The sequence below is a fragment of the Lissotriton helveticus genome, chromosome 1_1, assembly GCF_964261635.1.
Source record: "Lissotriton helveticus chromosome 1_1, aLisHel1.1, whole genome shotgun sequence".
Classification (NCBI taxonomy): domain Eukaryota; kingdom Metazoa; phylum Chordata; class Amphibia; order Caudata; family Salamandridae; genus Lissotriton; species Lissotriton helveticus.
Genome location: NC_136057.1, coordinates 338,784,057 through 338,806,218, shown reverse-complemented (window position 1 = coordinate 338,806,218; position 22,162 = coordinate 338,784,057). Strand labels below are relative to the sequence as shown.

General features: G+C 44.9%; 1 protein-coding gene across 1 annotated transcript in view; it reads left to right on the top strand.

Moving 5' to 3' along the window:
- The window catches only part of LOC144806652 (V-type proton ATPase 116 kDa subunit a 4-like), a 247,625-nt gene that overhangs the window by 28,265 nt on the left and 197,198 nt on the right, over positions 1-22,162 (top strand). The window contains exons 7-10 of the mRNA XM_078672994.1: positions 5,039-5,165; positions 5,858-5,940; positions 8,729-8,822; positions 15,437-15,649. Coding sequence (XP_078529120.1) covers positions 5,039-5,165; positions 5,858-5,940; positions 8,729-8,822; positions 15,437-15,649 — 517 coding nt within the window. The remainder of the gene's footprint in view (positions 1-5,038; positions 5,166-5,857; positions 5,941-8,728; positions 8,823-15,436; positions 15,650-22,162) is intronic.

The window sequence follows — 22,162 nt, the reverse complement described above, 5'->3', positions numbered from 1 at the left end:
AGCCTCAAACAAATCAATCTAGGGATGGGTTAGCTTGCGGATTGCTACCACCGGGCAGGTTCTGTCCTTTTATCTCTCCAACATGAGTATGTAACTTCCTGTTGAGATCTCAAACTTCATGGTGATGACGGAATTGATGGTCAAGTACAGACGTTTGGTCCGCTGAGCCTGTAATCAGGCGAGGTCGCCCCCACACTCCCCTGCTACTGCCTCGTTGCCTTCTTGCCTTCGTTTTTTTGCTTCGTTTCTCCCCAGACGACCCAGCCGCCGCTGAGCCGCCTCTGGCCTTAGCTTTGCTTTCGTATTTCTTTTCCCTCCATTTGCGCCCTTTTGTGCCCTCGTTTGTGCCTTAGTTCCTGTTCGTCGTTTTTCCCCCGGGCGGCCCAGCCGCCGCTGAGCCGCCCTCCGACCTCCTTCTCCCGCCGCTGCCTCCCTGCGGCCCCGCCCCCCTCCTGCCCATTCGCCGCCCCGCTCCCGCCACCCAGCTGCTACTCCCTCCCGGCTCCTTCTTATGACGCCCATGCATACGCGCAGCAGTCACGTGCAGCGGGCGTGCCGATTGTGTGCCGAAGGCACGCCAAAGGCAAGCCTGTCTGCGCCCGTCCGCGCCTGGCCCGCACCCAGCGCCAAGACCCCTGGCCCCCGCCGATGCAAGACGAGCTGTCGGACCTACGACGCCGCCGCCCTCAACGCACTCAATGCCGGCCGGAACCCCACCTGCTGCCGGGACACCCCGATGCGCACCCACGGACCCTTCACCTGCAAAACCTGCAAGTTCACCTGCCTCCGAACCGGCACCTCACCCGCCAAGCCAAGCACCAGCAGCAACCACCTCAAGTGCATCCTGCTCAACACCTGCTCCGTCCACAGACACGGCGTGGAACTCTGGAACCTCCTCGACACTACATCACCAGACATCGCCTTCCTCACGGAAACCTGGATGAACGTCTCCTCAGCCCCCGACATCGCCATCGCCATCCCGGACGGATACAAGATCATCAGGAGGGACCGCGTCAACCAGACCGGAGGAGGCATCGCCATCGTCCACAAGAACACCATCCGCATCACGACCGACTCCAACGACACCTTCGCCGCCGCCGAGCACCTCCACTTCCAGATACACACCGACCCCAAGACTACCCTCAGAGGCACCCTCGTCTACAGACCCCCGGGACCACGCTCACAATTCAGCGAAGACATCACGGACTTCATCAGCCCGCACGCCCTCCCCTCCGCCGACTACATCCTCCTAGGCGACCTCAACTTCCACCTGGAGAACAACAAGGACCGCAACACCGCTGCCCTGCTGGACAACCTCACCAACCTCGGACTCAAGCAACTGGTCAACACCCCCACCCACTACGCCGGCCACACGCTTGATCCCGTCTTCTCATCCAGCAAGCACCTCACCTTCAGCCACTCCACCGGACTCCACTGGACCGACCACAGCTGCGTCCACTTCAGCTTCAGAAGAACCACGATCCACCACCACCCGCAACAGGTCCCTCATAGAAGCTGGAGCAAGATCACCGCCGACCAACTCACCACCTCCCTCAGCCAGAACCCACCCGCCAGCACAACGGACCCCAACGAAGGAGCCCGCAACCTCACGCAGTGGCTGACCGCCTGCGCCGACGACCTCGCACCACTGAAGAACCCTCCCAGCAGACCCAGAAGCAAGAAGGCCCCCAGGTTCACCGACAAACTCAAGGACTCCAAGAAGAACTGCCGCACCCTCGAGAAAGCCTGGCTCCGGGACCAGACCACAGACAACATGACCGCCCTCAAACACGCCACCCGCAAGCACCACCAGCTTATCAGCACCACCAAGAAGAAATCACTGAAGGATCGACTGGACAACAATGCCCACGACAGCAAGGAACTCTTCAGCATCGTCAAGGAGTTCTCCAACCCCAGCACCGGCAACAACGACATCACTCCTTCACAAGATCTCTGCGACTCCCTCGCCTAGTTCTTCCACCGCAAGATCGCCGACATCCACAACAGCTTCGGCGCGCCATCCACGCACCCTACAGTTGAACCAACGCCACCCACCGCCACCCTCCGCACCTGGACCACGGTGACCACTGAAGACACAGCCCGCACGATGAACACCATCCACTCCGGATCTCCAACCGACCCCTGCCCACATCACGTCTTCAACAAGGCCGACTCCACCATCGCACCCCAACTCCGGAACATCATCAACACCTCCTTCAACACCGCCACCTTCCCAGAGAGCTGGAAGCACGCCGAGCTCAGCGCCCTACTGAAGAAACCAACAGCGGACCGCACCGACCTCAAGAACTTCCGCCCCATCTCGCTCCTCCCTTTTCCTGCTAGAGTCATCGAGAAGATCGTCAACAGACAGCTTGCCGCCTTCCTCGAGACGAACGGATCCCTCGACCCCTCGCAGTCCGGTTTCAGAGCCAACCACAGCACCGAGACCGCCCTCATCGCAGCCACCGACGACATCCGAGCGCTGCTCGACAACGGGGAAACAGCGGCACTCATCCTCCTTGACCTCTCTGCAGCGTTCGACACTGTCTGCCACCGCACCCTAGTTCAACGCCTCAGCAACATCGGCATCCAAGAGAAGGCACTGGAGTGGATCATCTCATTCCTCGCCGGAAGAACACAGAGAGTCCGCCTCCCCCCGTTTCGATCCGAAGCCACCGAAGTCATCTGCGGCGTACCGCAAGGATCATCACTCAGCCCCACCCTCTTCAACGTCTACATGAGACCTCTTGCAGCCATTGAACGCCAACACAACCTCAACATCATCTCCTACGCCGACAACACCCAGCTGATCCTCTCCCTCACCAGAGACCCCGACACCGCCAGAACCAGCCTACACGAAGGGATGAAAGACGTCGCCGAGTGGATGAAGAACAGCCGCCTAAAACTGAACTCAGACAAGACGGAAGTCCTCATCCTGGGACCATCGCCCTCCGCCTGGGACTACTCCTGGTGCCCCCCCCCCTGGGCACCACCCCCAAGCCAACAGACCACGCAAGCAACCTGGGCTTCATCCTGGACTCCTCCCTCTCGATGACCAGACAAGTCAACGCCGTCTCCTCTTCATGCTTGCACACCCTACGCATGCTCCGCAAGATCTTCCGATGGATCCCGACCGAAACCAGGAAGACGGTCACCCAGGCACTCGTCACCAGCCGACTGGACTACGGAAACACCCTCTACGCCGGCACCACAGCCAAGCTACAGAAAAGACTCCAACGCATCCAGAACGCCTCCGCCCGGCTCATCCTGGACATCCCCCGTCGCAGCCACATCTCCGGCCACCTGAGGGACCTGCACTGGCTCCCAGTCAACAAGAGGATCACGTTCAGGCTCCTCACCCACGCACACAAGTCTCTCCACGCCCTGGGCCCCAAGTACCTCAACGACCGCCTGACCTTCTACACACCCACCCGCCAGCTACGATCTACTAGCCTCGCCCTCGCTGCCATACCACGCATCCGAAGAGCCACCGCCGGAGGAAGATCCTTCTCCTACCTGGCGGCCAAGACATGGAACTCCCTCCCCATCCACCTTCGGCTGACCCAGGACCATCTTGCCTTCAGGAGACAACTCAAAACCTGGCTGTTCGAGCAGTAGCGGACCCCTTCCCCCAAGCGCCTTGAGACCCTTCCGGGTCAGTAGTGCGCTATACAAGTGTTATGATTGATTGATTGATTGAGGCCTTAGTACATCATAGCCAAAAACTCTTGTACGGTCCCTGTCCCGATGAAAATTGATACGAGAGTGAGAAGCACCAACTGCCCGAAATTGTTTTAAAGTTTTTGAGACACAGCATGTTATTTTCGAACCATGTACAGAGCTCCGCTGCCTCTTGACTAGGTTTGTGCTATTAAAACACCATATGCAAACATACTTCCAACCTTATATTCCCTGTAAGTTTTTAGACACTCTGTCCAAGTTACAGGACTTGCAACCAAAGAAGCCACATTTAAAGCTGTTAATTAACTACAGGAGGCTCTCAGGATATTATGATAAGGCCAGAGTTTGAATATTAATGGAAACAAGCTGAGCTCTGTGACTCTCCATATCTCTACATGATGTGGTGAAAGACACTGCCGTCTGATAACCCTGGATAGATTGAACTTTAAAAACATCTTGACCTAGCCAGGTGGTTTGTTTGATATCACGATAACAGAGCTCATATTCTGTATTGCTGCTAGAATTGCAGGAGTAATAGCTGCACTGTTCCTTCCATAAACCAGTTCCATTAGATCATTAACTGCCTCAACAGATTTTTTGCCCAAAATAATAGACAAGTGCCTGATTGTTAAGAGTGCCAGACCTTAAGATGAATCCAGAATTTGTTTAGGTTTGAAATCGAGTTGAATGGTAAAGTAGATACAGGGCAGCCATTTGCAGGATTCCCAGCCTGGGTCATGGTAATTTTCCAAATGGGACATCCCAAGTCGCTTAGCGCTACTGAGACACACTTCTCTTCCTGAATGGTGCATTCAAAATATTTCTCAATATTTGACCTTACAGAGCCCTATTCTGTTTCTGGATCTGTGGCATTAGCAGCCCGCAGATGCACTCAATGACTTTACTTTAATCTTCAGTTTAAGAACTCATCCTGAAACGCCTATGCAAGTAAACCAGAGGACATCTTTCCCTATTTGGTCTAGGCATTTGAGTCATAATTTAAGTGCTTTTCTTCAATTCTGTCTGCAAGAAGTTTTGAGTTATTGTGTAACGTTCAGCAAAGAAGGGATTATCTTACTTTACATTCAGAAGGTACTTAAGGGAGATGCTAATATGGGATTGGGGTTGTCCTGTTTTCATAAATATATGCCTTCTTGGAGGGACTGCTTCATCTAGAGAGCTGATCATTGGCTTCCTGAACGGATTCCTCTTTCAGAGCACCGGAGGAGGAAGGGGCTGCATGAATAAATGGCAGAAATAAGGATCACAAAAGGGCAGACTTTCTGGGATTTATTTCTTACTTTGGATTTATTTTCTACATTGAGAGGTTGAGTGGCTGTTATTTTTCCCTGCCTAGGTTTATTGCTGGTGTCATTGGGAGAGAGCGAATGGCCGCCTTTGAGCGTTTGCTGTGGCGAGTCTGTCGAGGAAACATCTACCTGAAGTACGGTGAGCTGGAGACGGCCCTGGAGGACCCGGTCACGGTATGTGTGCACCCTCGTCCAATCATGCCCCCTCCAGTGACATTTCGCAGAGGCCGCATTATGGCATAAGAAGCCATGGTACACTTCTGGTATGGATTCATTGGGCCAGTTGTAGGGATATCACTGATACAGTCACATAAAAGAAAGTATATGCCTATAGGTACTTGGGCATGCAGGCATGAAGTATGCATATTTGCATTAATGCAAGCAGTAGAACAGCGCTCGCTCACATATTTCAAGTTGCAATAGAGCGCAAACATGACCCGGTGGGTCTCTAAGCACTTTACATGAGAACAGTTATTACAATACAATTTTGTTCCTTTACATTACATTTTGTTGAGATCAGGAACTAGGTTAAAAGCTACAATTTGGTAGACACTTTTTCTACAAAGGCAGTCAGGCTAAGATTATCAGGTTATCCTTATCATCCTTCCGCTATTGGTTACGATTATGGTACCTCGAGCCATGTTAGGCTGAGTCAAACACCTGGCCTCCAGAGAACCGCGTTTGCCAGCAGTTAGTAGTCAGCTCACTGAGCCATGCTGTAGGTCAAACAGGGAAAGGTGTGGCTTAATGCCTTCCAATCATGCACGCTAAATGAACCACAATGAGGAGCTCACACTAGGAATACATCTTTTTTTTAAGCAAGTTTTGTAAACTACACAACAATCTCTTATTTATTGTCATTTCAGAAAGAGGAGGTGAAGAAGAACGTTTTCATTATTTTCTTCCAAGGGGAGCAACTTCGGCAAAAAATCAGAAAGATCTGCGAAGGGTGAGAGACATCGTCCAAGGAGCAGTGGTTGGGACACTTGGCAACTTACTCAAACTCCAGCCCGACTACTGTTTTCAAGTATTAATTCTGCCACTCATTTCTTGCTTTTAAAGTTTTATTTTGATTTTTGTTGTGCCGTTGTACCAGAACACTGTACAGCATCCACACCCAAACCTACAGCCATACCCGTTTTAACAAGCATTGGCAAAGACAACAAGTCTGAATTTCCTCTTTTGGAACAGTATAGATGCACGGGGTCTCCTTTGGAACCCTACATTGCCCTCTCTTACTTCTTCTACTAGTCTCTCACCACTTGAGTGGGATCCTGAATGTGTCCTTGCATCCTGGCTTGGTCTCATGGCCACTGAAACAGGTTATTGACAGTCATCGAGGACCTTCCAGATGATCTGACACGCCTGTGAAACTACCGCCCTGGGATGAGCCTTTAATAGCTTCGAAGCTTATGAAAAAGGGCAGTGGTACCACAGCTTCAGAAACTCATGGAAGACCTGCTTGATCCAGTCCAGGCAAGTCCCTGCGGCACCGAGACAGAAGAGACCGCTATTGTAGATGACCTGACTCTTGAACAAGATGGTGGTGGTAGAGTGCTGTGAGCTTGTTAGACCTATCAGCAGCCTTTGACGCCATTGACCATTGGATCCCTGCGCACCAACTAGCGATGCATCAGCTCAGGGGTACACTGAGGCGTTTTTGAATTATAGTTAACAAGCAGTGGGAGCCCACTTATGTTTACATTACGTTTTTTTAGCATCACTTTCTTTTTAGACTAAAAAAAGGTGTTGCATGAGCCTCAACTGTGTTCCCTACTTCTGTTTAACGCAGATCTCTCACCTGATTAGACTCACCCCCATATTTGGCATGAAAGTGTTCAACTATGCTGATGACGAATCAGGCTGAAACCATTGCTAGAAGATTCACGTCACAACCTCTCCAACTATCTAATCATCAATACCGATTGCCAAACAAACAAATAGACATGTATTGGCAAAGCTAGTGGGTCTGATAAAAATATTTTAAGAAATGCCTAACTGAGGCAGTGAAAAAACGATTAAAAATATTATTTTCTATCTGCAATGCTTCTATGAAATAAAAAATGTAATATATCATGATTCAATGTACACATGAGATGAAAAATAGTCCCTCATGCATTACTATGCAAGAACTACTGAGTAGGTGGAATGGTACACCAAATAGTATGAAGTGAGAAGGCAAGTCTCCTCAGGGTTAAGCCAAAGTCCTTGCTATGTATATTGTAAAGAATTGCTAACAGTAGGTATGCAGACAGCTGCACTGTCAAGCCGGACTTAAAACAAATGGCTGCATAGCAGAGATTTTAATTGTTCGTGTATCCACTATGGCAGACCTGGAGCAAATATTGCCTTTATTCAATTATCGTCTGCCTCTTCACGAGGAGATAGCAAAGAATCGAGAAATATAGATTAATACAGACCTGTATATGGTTACCGGGATGTCCAAGACAAGTTTTTCTGTCTTAAGTTACTGATGAGAATCTTCCCTCTTCTGAACCACCCTTGAAGGGTGACGGCTGCTCTGAAGTTGATTTTTCACAGTGCTGATGCCAGCAGTGCCAATCTTGGGACTCACAAGGCAATGGACAACCAAATTAGGCAGCACGGTTCAGTAAATGAAGTATCGAGAACAAGAATGTTTTGTGGCATGAGCAGTATATTTGATGGCAGTATTATTTCACCATTTTGTAATTCTAACATACATTAATACTCTGTGAACAAAGCTTTCAGCTCATTAGTACCAGCTTAACCGATGAATGCAGCAATTAAATTGAAAGGTGATCTGTCATTGTACCTCAAAATGTGCTGCACTATTTTTAGTAACTTTTGATCAGATTGAGCTAGAAACAATATTGTGGTTTGTGAAACTTGCAAACTATGCAACAGACAGTGGATTATGTTGCAAGCAAAGTAAATTCAGTGTTATGCGGAAAATTCCACAGAGTCGCATCACTTGCTAATAAGTTATTTTTCAGCACTAGAAAGCTGTAAGCATGGCATTTCTTCGGCATAGATTGAATGGCTGGCAGCTAAAAGTAGTGATCAATTAAAAAGGTTCCACAATAATTTCACCCATATCATATGTGGGTGGGAAGAGGTATCACATGCCTTTTGTTCTTTGACAGCATCACAGAAGTGTCATCATATGGCATTTCAATAAGGGCAATCTATGATGACAGACACACTTTCATATATGCTAGAACTGCCAGGAGCTAAATGCATACTTACTTTTGAAAGATCAGTACCACATTGGTTAAATCACAGGCGTTGCAAAGCAGTCCACAGAAGCTTTAAGCAGCAACATTAGGAACACAACTGCAGCTCCCAATTTACACCTGTGTACTGTATAATTAGATATATATAGGTGCATTACTGTTATACCAGGGTAGGTGAGTTGATAGTAACACCAATGGGATATAATATGGTTTAGAGCCCAGAACCTTGGGAAGAGGGGCTCAGCACTAGGCACAGAGGCCCTATTATTGCCGTTATAGTGTTGTAATCTATAATTTTCTTTCTTCTTTAGTGGGGGGAGCAGAAATGACTTTCCCATCAGATTTCATTCAAACATTGCTCTGTAAGCGTTGTCAACCACCGCTGACCAGGCAGGGTTTAACAAGCTTCTTGGCTTGTCAGAGCAATCAGCCCATGGTCACCATCCTTGGTCTGTGGGTGCTGAGTGTGCACTGTCAGAGTGAGTCTCATTCTGCGTTTCTTTGTGCTTCCTCCTTCAACAGTTTTCGTGCTACGTTGTACGCCTGCCCGGAGTCCGTGACAGAGCGCCGCGAGATGGCTGCTGGAGTGAACACAAGGATTGAAGACCTAAACACGGTAAGAGCTTTATGGAATGCTGTTTAAGAAATACTGGTGAAGTGACTCAACCCTGTCATAACTATATGATAGGAATAGAGAGACCATTCACTGGCTGTATGTTTCTGAAAAACAATGCTCTCAACTTTCTTTATGAAGTCACGAGAGAGGGCCTGTTAACTGAATGTGGAGCATCTCGGACAGGTGGTGGAAAAAACTAATTAAATGGCCTTCCATAAAAAAAACTTTTCCCAAAAATCTTCCTGGGCTTTATTATGTACTGTTACATGTCTAGGCTTTTGAATATTCGGTGCAAAAGTGTGACACATGGTGAGGAACTGCACACACAACAATATCCCAGAGTCTACACAATCATAGAGAATCTTATGTTGTTCTCCCGGTAAGGACTGCCACAACATATAAATATCCAGAAAAAATATTCATTAACTTTACGGATTCCCATCACTCACCAAACCAGGTGACATGCTTCATCATGTGGGTCTCCTCTGATAGTCAAACTAGTGACTACAAGGGATACAACTCCTTCATAATGATGGAGGAGCCTGAGGATGTTTTTATCACTATATAGGACAATCTATCTGGTCTACCAGATGTGAGCAATAAATTAAGTGTATGGGAAATAAATGCAGTGCAATAGTGAATGTGAGATTAAAATTGTACCGTGGTAGACCCAATATTTATTCCTGTCTACCGCGACCCAAATTAAAAACAGTGCAAAAAGACAGTTTCAACAGATAGCTGTCTCTGATAGTTAGGTAGTCAACATGTTTCATCACATACGGGCATTCCTCTGCCCAGTGCTTTTGTCAGGACCTATCAAATTAATTTTGCTACTGCAATAAGTGAAAAAAAATGTGTTAGTACACATACACTGGTTGGAAACAATACAACCTGATCACCTGAATAATGGTGTATACAATTCCTCCTCAGCAATACTCATGTATCTTGAGATATCTAGGAGAAAATAAATATATATAGAATGACAACCCGAAAAACCAAGAAAAAACCACACGTTCTCTATATTTATCAGCATAGTGGCAATATATTGCCAGCTAGTATACTGCATCTTAGGGCAAACATCATACTTTCTTACCTCAAGTATTTGAGGGAACTACCTCACCCCACCCGGCAACAGCTCAGGGTAAAGGAGGCACCGCTCTGGAAAAGGAAAAAGCAGAACAACCCGTCATTTTCTTTGGTGCTCTGTCTATTCTTACGTCTTGTCACTCAACTCATCATTCTGATGTAGCGCACTCACCGACCTTCCATCCAAATTAGCAGTAAAGGGCCCCCTCATCTCAATACAGGTTAGTGCCTTTACATGCAATGTTCTAGCGCTGTTCTTAAATGTACATCAATTCATTTCAATCACATTGTTCTGCCGTATCACTTTAATAATTACCACCTGTTCTTACAGCCTGTGAGTGAATGCGACCGTGGCTCTAGGTAGAACTTATGTGATCATAATCCATACTACACTCGCCAAACCTGAGTGTCAGCGTGCATAATGTTGTTGCCTGACAAGCCTGTACTTGGGTTGTTGTCACACGCGGCTTCACACCACTTGGCAGCCATGTTAAAATATTGGGTTCAAATCTATGAAAGCTTGGCATAGACACATAGGAACAATAGTACTGAGAAAGCAAGGGTAAAGCTGGATACTATGTAGAGTCAAGGAAATGGGTGCCGTGGAAGGAAGAAACCATAACCTTTTCTGTCATTAAAGTCAGTTTCTATACGTGAGAACATGTCAACAGAGCAGGTCAACGTAGCTAGCGATAGGGCTCATTGATTTACCCTAGCAGGAACGTTTAGCCATTTGGAAAGGATCATTTGATTGCATAAGAAAACTGTATATGCATATTTACAGGAATGGACCAAATTAGATTCAATATTCTTAGAAAGTGTACTGGCATACCCAACTAATCACACAGCGTATGCTACAGACACACAGAATAAAATCAAAAACTACTGGAAGAAACTGAGGAGGGGCCGGGCAGTGTGGCTGAGTAAAGAAGCTCAATGTTGGAGACCGTGCCAAGAAATGCAGCTGTTTTCCCACTAAAATGAAGGCACCAGCTCTTCACTGCCATCGTTTCTAATGCAAAAGAATAGGAAAAATAAGGAGTGAGGCATGCTTGCAGGTGAATGGAGAGGAGAAAAGGAGGAGGGCCACAATATGGAGACAGGCCTCCAGAAGCCAGTCTGACTTTGTGACTGGGTCCCGGTGTACCGCTCGACTAAGCCACCTGCTATCTTTTCGTCTGTGTGAATCTGCCGCTCTCAGGGAAAGGTAGCAAGGAACACATAAGGACTGGAAAAGTCAAGTCTGGCCTTCTCTCATCAACTTTGGTTTAGCCTCTTTATTTATTATTATTTTTTATTTTTAATTGGTTTATTTCAAAAGGCATTAGCTTTGCCAGTTTTAATGAGAGGTTGTCCAGAGGCACCACCTGAAGGCCATGCTGTGCTGAAGAGGTCTCCAACCTCGAAATGCCCTATGAGGTGGATAGAAAAGGACAGAGATTATTAAAGTGTATATTTTTGCGTCTTCCAGTACATAATGAGGCTTTTTTTACTACCATTACCCTCCCAATGGTAACACTAACTATCTGATAACCACACAACTGCCTAACTACACATACACATTAACTAGTGGACTGCTAACTGACAAACCACACTTCCATGCCAGTTACCCGGAAACCAGCTGCCCAACCACAAACCCACACTAGCTACCTGACTAACAAACAACACACCCATGCCAACTAACTGACTACCAACGCCCAGCAACAGCCCCACAATCCCTGAATACCAACTGCACAACTACACAACTACACCAATTACCTTTCTAATAATTGCCATACCATCCACTCTGCTACCAACTTCTCAACAACTCATGCACACTAACTACCCAACTACCAACGGTTACTCATACACTAGAAACTTGAATACTAAGTTCACACTTAAGTCAACTATCTGACTACTAACGAACTAAGCATCAATGCTAACTATCGAGCAATGTATGCACAGCAACTATGAAACTACCAGCATCCGGACTACTCACTCATGACAACTATCTAGCGACAACTACTCACCCACGCCAATGATGTGCGTACTAGCAGCTCAACCACACTAACTACCTGATTACCAACTGCCAAAGAACACACCCGCACCAACTAATTGTCAAATATCCCACCAATAACCTGTCTACTAACCGTGCAATTAACCCCTCATGGCATGGCCTTCTTGACAGCATTATAGGCTCCCGGGCAAAGCAGTGTACTGGGCCCTGCCTACACAACCACTCACAGGAATAAAAATGTTTACCGGGAAATAATTGTTAAATTCTGGTCTGCATAGGACTCCTATGCTCGTTGGGCTCTCGGCCAACTGCCTAGCGTGCCCATGCGTTAAGACGGCACTGCTACATGGCAACTGCCCGATTCACAAGTACTTGAATACTCCTTCATGCTTGGTATGAGCCCTCTGATCTTGGTCATTACAGCAGAATAACCTATAAACACTCTCAGGAAATGTAGGGTAGGTTGCCTTTGATCTTAGATTTCTAAATGCTAGTTTACCATTTCAAAGAAAGTGTTAACGCTACTGTCACGTTTTTGGATCATTGAAATAAGCATTTTATATTTTACATCAGCAGCATCAAGTGGTGAAACTTTTCTATAGATATAGATATATAGCGCTCTAGCTAACTATTGGGAAGTAGTGGTCTTGAAAATGAAAGTTTAATAAGTGAATTTGTAAATATGTTGAGAATAGATAAAACATAGGTATGCTGTCAAATAAGGGCAATTTTTAGTGATACGATTTCACCCATGTTCCTTCAGTCGAGGTTTACCTTAGTTCACAGTCAATTATTGACACTCTATAAAATCTCGAGAGTTGGCATTCGGGCAGGGTCGGACTGGGAACCCAAAGCAGCAATGGCAATTTCCTCGGACCAGCCCCCGGGGGAAGCACTAACTGACCCTGGAAACAGGGCTGGACTGGCTACCGGGCAGTTGTGTGTGCTGCCGAGCTAGGGGCTAATTTCTCTGTGGTGTGGGCTTATTTCGTTGATGGGGACCTGCGTGCGCTTGGAAAAATAAAAAAAGCAAAACGAATTTCGTTTTGCACACACAGGTCCCCATCAACAAAATCATCCCCCTGCTCGGCAGCACACACAACTGCCCGGTAGCCAGTTCGGCCCTGCCTGGAAAGCTGGAAATGCTTGCTTGCTGTTTTTGTTACGAGGGTCCGATATTGCAGCACCGCTCCAAACTCGGCCCCCAGTAACAAAACCATCTCCCGCCCCTTCAAAACCAGGCCCCACCCTTCCAGCCTCCTAGGGAAACGCCAGATGCCTGGTACGCCAGTCTGGTCCTGAATTAGAGGCACAAGGATCTGTTGACACTGGCCTGAAGGTAATGGGACTATATTACATATGATTTGTCTGTACATACCTGGTGGGTGGAGTGGATCAATCGTGTACGGAGGTGGAATAACCTTTCCCTAGAAGTATTATCGAGAAGTCTATCCTGCTTTGATCGCCTATAGAACAGACGGAATTCATACAAGTAGACGATGAAACCTCCAAGATTGTATGGCGACTTATATTATGTAAAATGGGTTATTAACTAATATTTTGCATGTGGTACAAAGTGATGCAAAGCATTGTGCTGATTTACTTAGCATTATAACAGCTTGTAGGTGCAATGCAAAATTGTGACACGCCAAGGGTCCATGCAACCTTTAGTAAAAACCCTCCTTGGATTCCTGTATTCAGTTTGTGGGTCTTCTCAATGCTCTGTGTGCTGCATATGTGTATTATTGGCAATAGAACACTCCCACTTCCCTTGTCCCACAAGAAGATGTTTGATTAGGTTATTGTCTCTTCCTCAGTTCTTCTCCATAATCGTTATCTTTCTACTTACGAATAGATTTGCACACAAAAAATAATATAGGTTTTCAGGAGATTGTGCGCTCTCCTTAACACATCGTACATTTTCAAAGGTTGCTATTATAAAGGATCAGCAGGGCAAGATCCATGCCAGACTTTCGCGATATCCTTATAAAAAAAACATTTACATCGAATGGGCCCAATTTCTCCGACAATTTGGAAATCTGCACCTACTGGTTTACTTCCTTGTTTGGATGTAGATTTACTGCATTTAGGAATTCACAAGGGTTCCCTAGAACAGTCTTGAGATCCCAGGAGCATTCCTGGGAAACCTTTATGAATTCCTACCAACGACCATGGCTAACTAGCTTCTGCATGAGTAACTGTGCATAATATACAAATGTGCGTGGACACTTGCCTTCACGTGCACAATTGCACTTTTTTGGCCACAGTAAAATATTTTCCCTATAGAGGAAGCCCTTCCCCTAGAGCCCTAAACCTTTGGGGTTGGGGGAGTTGTTTCTTTCCCATTGTTATCATGGAAAATAAACGTACTACCTATGACAAGAGTAAACCACTGCATGCTTCCTGGATGAGGATGCCTCTTGCAGTTTGTGAATACTCACAAGTGTGAGGCTGCTCGAATAACTTTCCTGGGCAGAGGTTCGTAACCTATTCTCTGGGGACCCCTTAAGGTCTAAGCCACCTACTCAGCGGGTCTGTGACTGCTTAGAAAATAAATATTAACATCTTAATAAAGTGTATGTAATTAAAGAAGTAACATTTTAAATTTAAAACTTAAAATGTTAAGTAAATATGAAGGACTTTACAATTGAAAGCGGAAAATTAATTTGATGTCCTCAAATTGATCCGGGCAGCGGTGAAAATGCATCAAACAGAATACCGTATGGACAATGAGTGACTTTAGTTGAATTCAGAAAACATCAACCTTCTGATTGACATGAACATTTTGATTGTTTTTATATTTGTTTGTGAACTGAATATCTTTTGTGTAATTGTGTTTTTTAATGAATGCTTTCTTCTCTATTTTTGTGTATTGTTTGAGGTTCTAATCTTATAAATTGCTTTAGCTGGGTTTCCAACTTTTAGCAATGACTCAGTGGGGGGCAGGCGGGAGTTTCTCAATTTTCATTAATGATTTAGTGGGGGTCCCCGGATTCCAGTTACGGTTAGGTGGGGGCCGACTGAACTTAGTAGGTTAAGAACCACTGTTCCTGGGCATTCACACGCTGGCCCCTGTACTACACATATGAGTATTGTGACATCATCGTGGGCTACTAAAGTGCATGAGTAAACCCATATATGAGGGTAAAATCAGCATTTGTTAATAGCAGACACAGATTTGCATGAGTAAATTAACTGTATATGAAAGTGGCTTTGTGAATCAAGTCGAAGGAATCTAAATGAACTATTTATCCGGGTAATTTGTTAACCTGAATATCTGTCTTGGATCTGGCCTTCTTGACCCTATACAGGACATTCCTGGTTAAGAAGCTATTTATGTTTATTATAGAAGTTAAGTTTCATGGTAGACTTTAGGTAGTCGCTCTGCGCCCTCCGCTTCCATTCCTCAAGATCCAACCTGGATTCCCTAAGTAAATTCCCAAAATGTCAACGCACACTGAGCGCTCAGGACTTTGTATCTAGCTTGGCTCTACTGCTCAACGTCTAAGGCCATCAATGTCTATGCTCATAGGTGATCACGCAGACAGAGTCCCATCGCCAGCGTGTGATGCAGGAGGCCTCTCGGAACCTGCGCATCTGGATCATTAAGGTGATGAAGATGAAGGCAGTCTACCACGTCCTCAACTCCTGCAACATCGACGTCACTCAGCAATGCATCATTGCTGAGATCTGGTGCCCCGCAGCGGACAGCGAGCGCATCAAGAAAGCACTGCACCGAGGCATGGTAAGGAACAAATCACCTATTGAAGACCAATTTGGTGGAGCTTTGTCACAATTGTAATGCATTGAGCACTTTAACAACTAGGCCTCATTTGTTGTGGAACACAGGAGACTACCACAGAGGTTTCAAATATTGTGGCGAAATATTCCGTCGTGACTGACAGGCATGGCTTTGTACAGTGGCAATGCACACAAAATGACACGTGCACAGTTTATACATTCAAACCTACATTTGCAATGTGGGGGTCTACAGAACAATAAGGGTTTTCTTAGGTTGCATGAACTAAGTTGTCTCCCTATCCTTGTTTTGCACATGTGAAACAGATCATTTTTAGAGAAAAGCTCTTATTTGATATCACCACTTAAGTGATATAACTTTTTATATTGCAAACACAATTAACCACATGAGAAAAACTACTGTACTCCTATCTGTTTTGTGTTCTTATTTAAAAAATTACTGTAATCCAGGCAACGCACAGTGTAAACTACAGGCCCCAAAACCCACATTGGTGGAAACTCTTTATCACCAATTACAAATGGTTTCTGCTAGTTCTGGTTGATGACATGGGAATCAATGAACTTCTAATGAACTACTTTGTAGAAAATGTTATAATATTCCAGTTGCATATTAACATTGGTTAGAGATATCTAATGCAGATTTGTTAGCTAAGCTGATTATGATTTAAGTAGATGCTGTTATTATAGCAACCAGGTATAAAGCAGAGAAAACTACCTTTCCAATTAACAATGCAAAAGTGAAAATCCCTAATGAATCAGATAGTCCTCCAGTCATATGGCATACGTCTTAAACTATCGCTGGAGATTGGTAATGGCTCTGGTCTCTCAAATTTAGGCATTATACTCGTTTTTTTACTTCAAGAATAAAATTGTTTTATCTTTCAGAGCATATGTAAACCTCTATGTCTAAAATATCATAGTTTTCGTAAAGGTTGTATAGCTCGTTTGCCATTAATATGGTTGCCAGCTGTCTGTTTTTTACCGGCATGAGTAGTATTTTCAGGTTCCAGCTGGTGCAAAAATTATGAAAATCACGTGAAGTTTTTTTTAACCCCTATCAGTGCATACATTGCATAGAGGTGGGAAATTGAGAAATGGGCGAGATGTGAGGGTAGAGTGCTCTTGAGGGAGGCCAAGTGAGGGATAGGCACCTTAGACATGGCCTTTGCATGGGAAACCCTGGCAGACAGCTTTATAGGGCCAGACCCCAAAACCCCATTATCTCAATGTCTCTGTGTCACTGCATATGCAGCACCAAAGCCACTACTAGCCCTACAAAACAGGCTTCCTCCTTTGACCGCTCCACGGTGCCATCACTCCTAGGCCATAACTGCACCTGCTGCACTAATAGTAGTGCTGGCCCTTTCTGAAAAAGATAAGAAAAAGAGCCCAATATCTTGTCATCCTCCTGTGAGCATCTCTCTGAGAAAGCTTTCTCTGTCCGTTTGTAGATGGAAAATTTGCCCCCAGATAGTACTCATTCTTCTGGCTCACGTCTTTGGAACTTGTTCCTTTCCTCTATCACCTGTGCCCTTACTCTGAGGCAATAGGGCTCAGCACCCAACACCTCACCTGAAGGAATATCTGCATGTCAAAGTGGGCAAGATCTATATGGACTGATGTGCCCATGCTTTTTTAATCAGGGTATTTGGATCTCATGTGCTGTGAAGCTGAGGGCAGGACAGAGAGCTAAAGGGACAAAAAGGTCTTCTCACCAAGGTGTCTGCTACCTGAAAGAAATGTAACTGTGTGCGATTAAATAATCACGAAATGTAAAGGCTGCTTAGGAGTCATTTGATCAATCAATCAGGGGTTTATGTAGCCCGGCTACCCGGCTACCCACCGGTAAAGGTCTTAAGGCACCAATATAATCTTTCATTGATGAAGTCACTTGAAGTTTCATGTTGACAAAGACTTTTTCAAAGGAGTCATGAGGGTGTTTAGTTCTGGAAGTGTCCTTTGAGTAGACATTTATGGAAAAGCTTGCACTGGGTACCGTCTATTTACCTTTTACTACTCAGTGCATGGGGAGAGAGGAGGCAGAACTATCTGCCTGATAAGGGAGACAGAGAAGTGCTTTGTTACCTGCTCTTCGATTACTGCGGACTGTGGAGCGCTGACCGACGGCATGTTGGAGGCATCACTGGGTGTCTAGGGGGTCCCTTCACTGTATTGGTCCCTGCAGCAAACTTCAGTATCCAGCATGCATCGGAGGTGCAGGCACTGCACAAGGAGAATCACACACCTGTGAGGCAGAGGGGAGGCTCAACCACGTGACTGGGAGGGGTCACAGCAAGATATGAAGTAATAGCGAAAGAGCCCCCGTAAGGAGAACAAACTGAAACAGGCACTGAAGAGTCCATTTGAAGGACGAAACGCGTCTGCCGAGCGTTTCAGCAGTTTCCTTTTGATGCTTGTGCAACTTTATTCAAATAAAGCGGCTTTTCCAGTCCCCCGGAGCATGGTCACACTTTTTTCCAAGGTTTGGGAGAAAGACTGGTGCGTATGTTTAAGCTGGCTTTTGTGACCGCCCTCTCGTTCTGGTGCTACGCGACCTTCCCTGTGAAAACTTTGGTACTTTTGTTGCAAAACAGCAAATCGCATCGCCCCCCCATGTGCTGTTCTCAGTGCATGGGGAGAGAGGAGGCAGAACTATCTGCCTGATAAGGGGGACAGAGAAGTGCTTTGTTACCTGCTCTTCGATTACTGCGGACTGTGGAGCGCTGACCGATGGCATGTTGGAGGCATCACTGGGTGTCTAGGGGGTCCCTTCACTGTATTGGTCCCTGCAGCGAACTTCAGTATCCAGCATGCATCGGAGGTGCAGGCACTGCACAAGGAGAATCACACACCTGTGAAGCAGAGGGGAGGCTCAACCACGTGACTGGGAGGGGTCACAGCAAGATATGAAGTAATAGCGAAAGAGCCCCCGTAAGGAGAACAAACTGAAACCGGCACTGAAGAGTCCATTTGAAGGACGAAACGCGTCTGCCGAGCGTTTCAGCAGTTTCCTTTTGATGCTTGTGCAACTTTATTCAAATAAAGCGGCTTTTCCAGTCCCCCGGAGCATGGTCACACTTTTTTCCAAGGTTTGGGAGAAAGACTGGTGCGTATATATGTATATATATATATATATATATATATATATATATATATATATATATATATATATATATATATATATATATATATATATACATATATATATATATGTATGTATGTATGTATATGTATATATATATATATATATATATATATATATATATATATATATATACTTTGCAATCACTTGTTTTATATTGAACACTAAATTATTCTGCAGCAGCTTATCTTATACTGTGTGTAATACAGTGATAAAATATTGCTCAGACATACTACATATTTGCAGTGCTTTCTGTTTCAACCTGGAACCTTGCAGCACTAAAAATACACTAGCCCCTGCTCCCAAATTCGCCAACCAGGATTCAATTCTAAGACTTTCTAGCCTCACACAGACTTCTGCAGTAATTGCATTACCCAATTAAGGTTTCATAAGGTAAAATAGTGCATTTTCCACGGATTAGTTTGACTTGAATTTATTCTTCATTTAAGATGTGTGCCTAACTTTACCCACAGGTACCTGAAATTGAAAAAAGAGCAAAATAGTTACAGAATATTTTGTTTTTGTAGCCGTGTCCTTGAACTCTCCACCACTGAGTTTGGGATGTTAGCTCTCATACATTATTTTGCAAGCAGTTCAACTGCTGCTGGTACATAAGATAGTCTGAAAAAGCGCTAAATAAGCAAAGTAGCAATTGAAAGCCATTGAGGCATTGTGCCCCACTAGGAATCGAATGAAGGACCTTCAGGGGGTGCGCCTCACAGTTTAGAGACCTTTGGGTTAGACTAAAGCATTCTGGGAAATCTGGGAAGTTTCCACATCAACGCGGTATTACAGAATGCCCACACAAGCAGAGCTCAGCTGATGGAGTTGTGAGACATGAGGCAGGGATGCTTACTTTTCAGGGCACCAGAACTGTTGTCGGCGTAAGGCTGTATCCTACTGCATAAAGAACAATTGATGGACAGAATAATGTCATACATTCACACCAGTACAGAGATATGGGCCTAAATCCATCATTATTTTATTCACCATGCCATTCCACTTTGGACCCAGCGATATGCAAATCAGTCTTGACCCTGCGCCCAATGGGAACAGTCCAGCCCAAACTGCCAGGCCAGGTCCTCCCAGGACTTGAATCAAGCATTCTAGGACTGGTTTTGGGCTTTCAGCCCTCATCAGCCAGGATAGCTTCACTCTAGTGGCATGGAGAGCACGGGACTCACGTCTAAGCATACCCGTCCCACTCGGGGTGACAAATGCAAAAAGAAAAATTGATGGACAGAATGCAGAACAATGTCATACATTCACCCCAGTACAGAGATATGGGACTCAATCCTTCGTTTTTCTGCTCACCATGCCATTCCACTTTGGACCCAGCCATATGCAAATCAGTCTTGATCCTGCGCCCAATGGGAACAGTCCACCACGAACTGCCAGGCCAGGTCCTCCCTGGACTTGAATCAAGCATTCTAGGACTGGTTTCGGCTTTCAGCCCTCATCAGCCAGGATAGCTTGACTCCAGTGGCATGGAGAGCAGGGGACTCACGTCTGAGCATACCTGTCCCACTCGGGGTGACAAATGCAAAAAGAACAATTGATGGACAGAATGCAGGAGTAGTTTACCGCTTGTGAGGTGACAGTGCATCCGCGCCCCCTTATCTGGCAGAACTCAGCTATACTGACTTCTCCTCCCGATATCGTGATTCCCCCCCCCCCAACACCACCCCCCCTCGCCAAATATTGCACAATGGGCACTTTTGGAAAAATCCAGCGACTTTTACAAAAGTGCCCTCAAAAGTGAAGCAAAAAAAATAATCGGTGTGGACTGTCTCTTTATTGACTGCGCTGCCACTGAGCCAGTAAAGGAGGGTGAGCAACAGGCTAGCAGACAGCAGAGGTGTATTGCTTGCTGCGCGGCCGATGCTGTCAATGCAGTGCCAGATTAAACCCTGTAGAGGCCCCTAGGCAGTCGGAATTTCGTTCCCCCTCGCAAATGATCGCCTAATACTTTTTTTACTTTTACCAACCAACAATCTTATTAAACCAGTTTTATTACATAAAACTAAACATTAACAATTATGTATGTTATTAAACAAAAATAAATTGGAAACAATGTAATAAAGCTTAATTGTCATTTTCTTTGAAGATAAAATCAATATTATTTTGATCCATTGTCGCTGTGCCCTTAAAAGGATTGGGCCCATAGGCTGGTGCCTACTTTGCCTATTTGTTAATCCGGATCTGTGTAGATGGGAGATCACGTTTTTGTGGGGCAGTTCAAGCATGCGTGCCTCCTCACAGCTGCAGCCTTGCTCGCCGTGCAGAGACCACAAACAGGGCGGTTCACAGACCAGCCCCCAGTGGAAGGAGAGCAGGTCGCAGACTCAAGTGATGTCGTCCAGGCCGTCCAGGCCACCCGCACCTCAAGCCACCCAGGGCCCCCAGCTGGCTGGTCTTCCTCCAACGTGTCTTAAAGGCCTCCTGCCAGCTTTAAGAAATCCAGCCGTCATGGTTTGTTACTGGCATCTTCTATCTATTTGACATGCTGTTGTTGTCAAAGATATTTATAGTGGAGGTTGGTTCTGGCTGTTAGAACATCCTTAAATTAAAACCATCTTTGTATACGTACTTAAAAAAAACATCTCTGTAATACGGTACACAGACATAATATCGACTCCAAAATATCGTTTGGACAGAATATCGAGTTTTAAATATCGTTTGGAGAAAATATCGACAGGTCAGAATATCGACAGCCAAAATATCGTTTTTAAGGTAAGTGAAGTAATATCGACTGTAAATAATATCGAAAGTAAAAAATATCGTTTTTTATATAATATGTAATTATTTATAGTGTTTTTATGTTATAATATGTGTGAAAAGTGTCATTTTATGTTATAATTATTTTTAATTAATGATTTTTTAAAAATTATTGTGTAATTTTATTCTGTAGCGGGTTGTGGGTTTATAGGGGAATAGGGTGGGAAGTAATTTAATTATAATTAATTAAATATGTAAATTTATTAATTGGTAGTAATAATTAATTAATTGGTAATTAAATAATAAATTTATTAATTGGTAATTAAATAATATATGGTATTGGTAATTAAATAATATATGTTAATTGGTAATTAAATAATATATGTTAATTATTTAAAATTTAATTGGTAATTAATTTAATTTAATTTATTAATTGCTAATTATGTAAATTAAAATAATGTATTTCCTGTAGCGGGTTGTGGGTTTATAGGGGAATAGGGTGGGAAGTAATTTAATTATTATTTATTAAATATGTAAATGTATTAATTGGTAGTAATATTTAATTAATTGGTAATTAAATAATATTTGTTAATTAATTAAAATGTAATTGGTAATTATTTTAATTTAATTGATTAATTG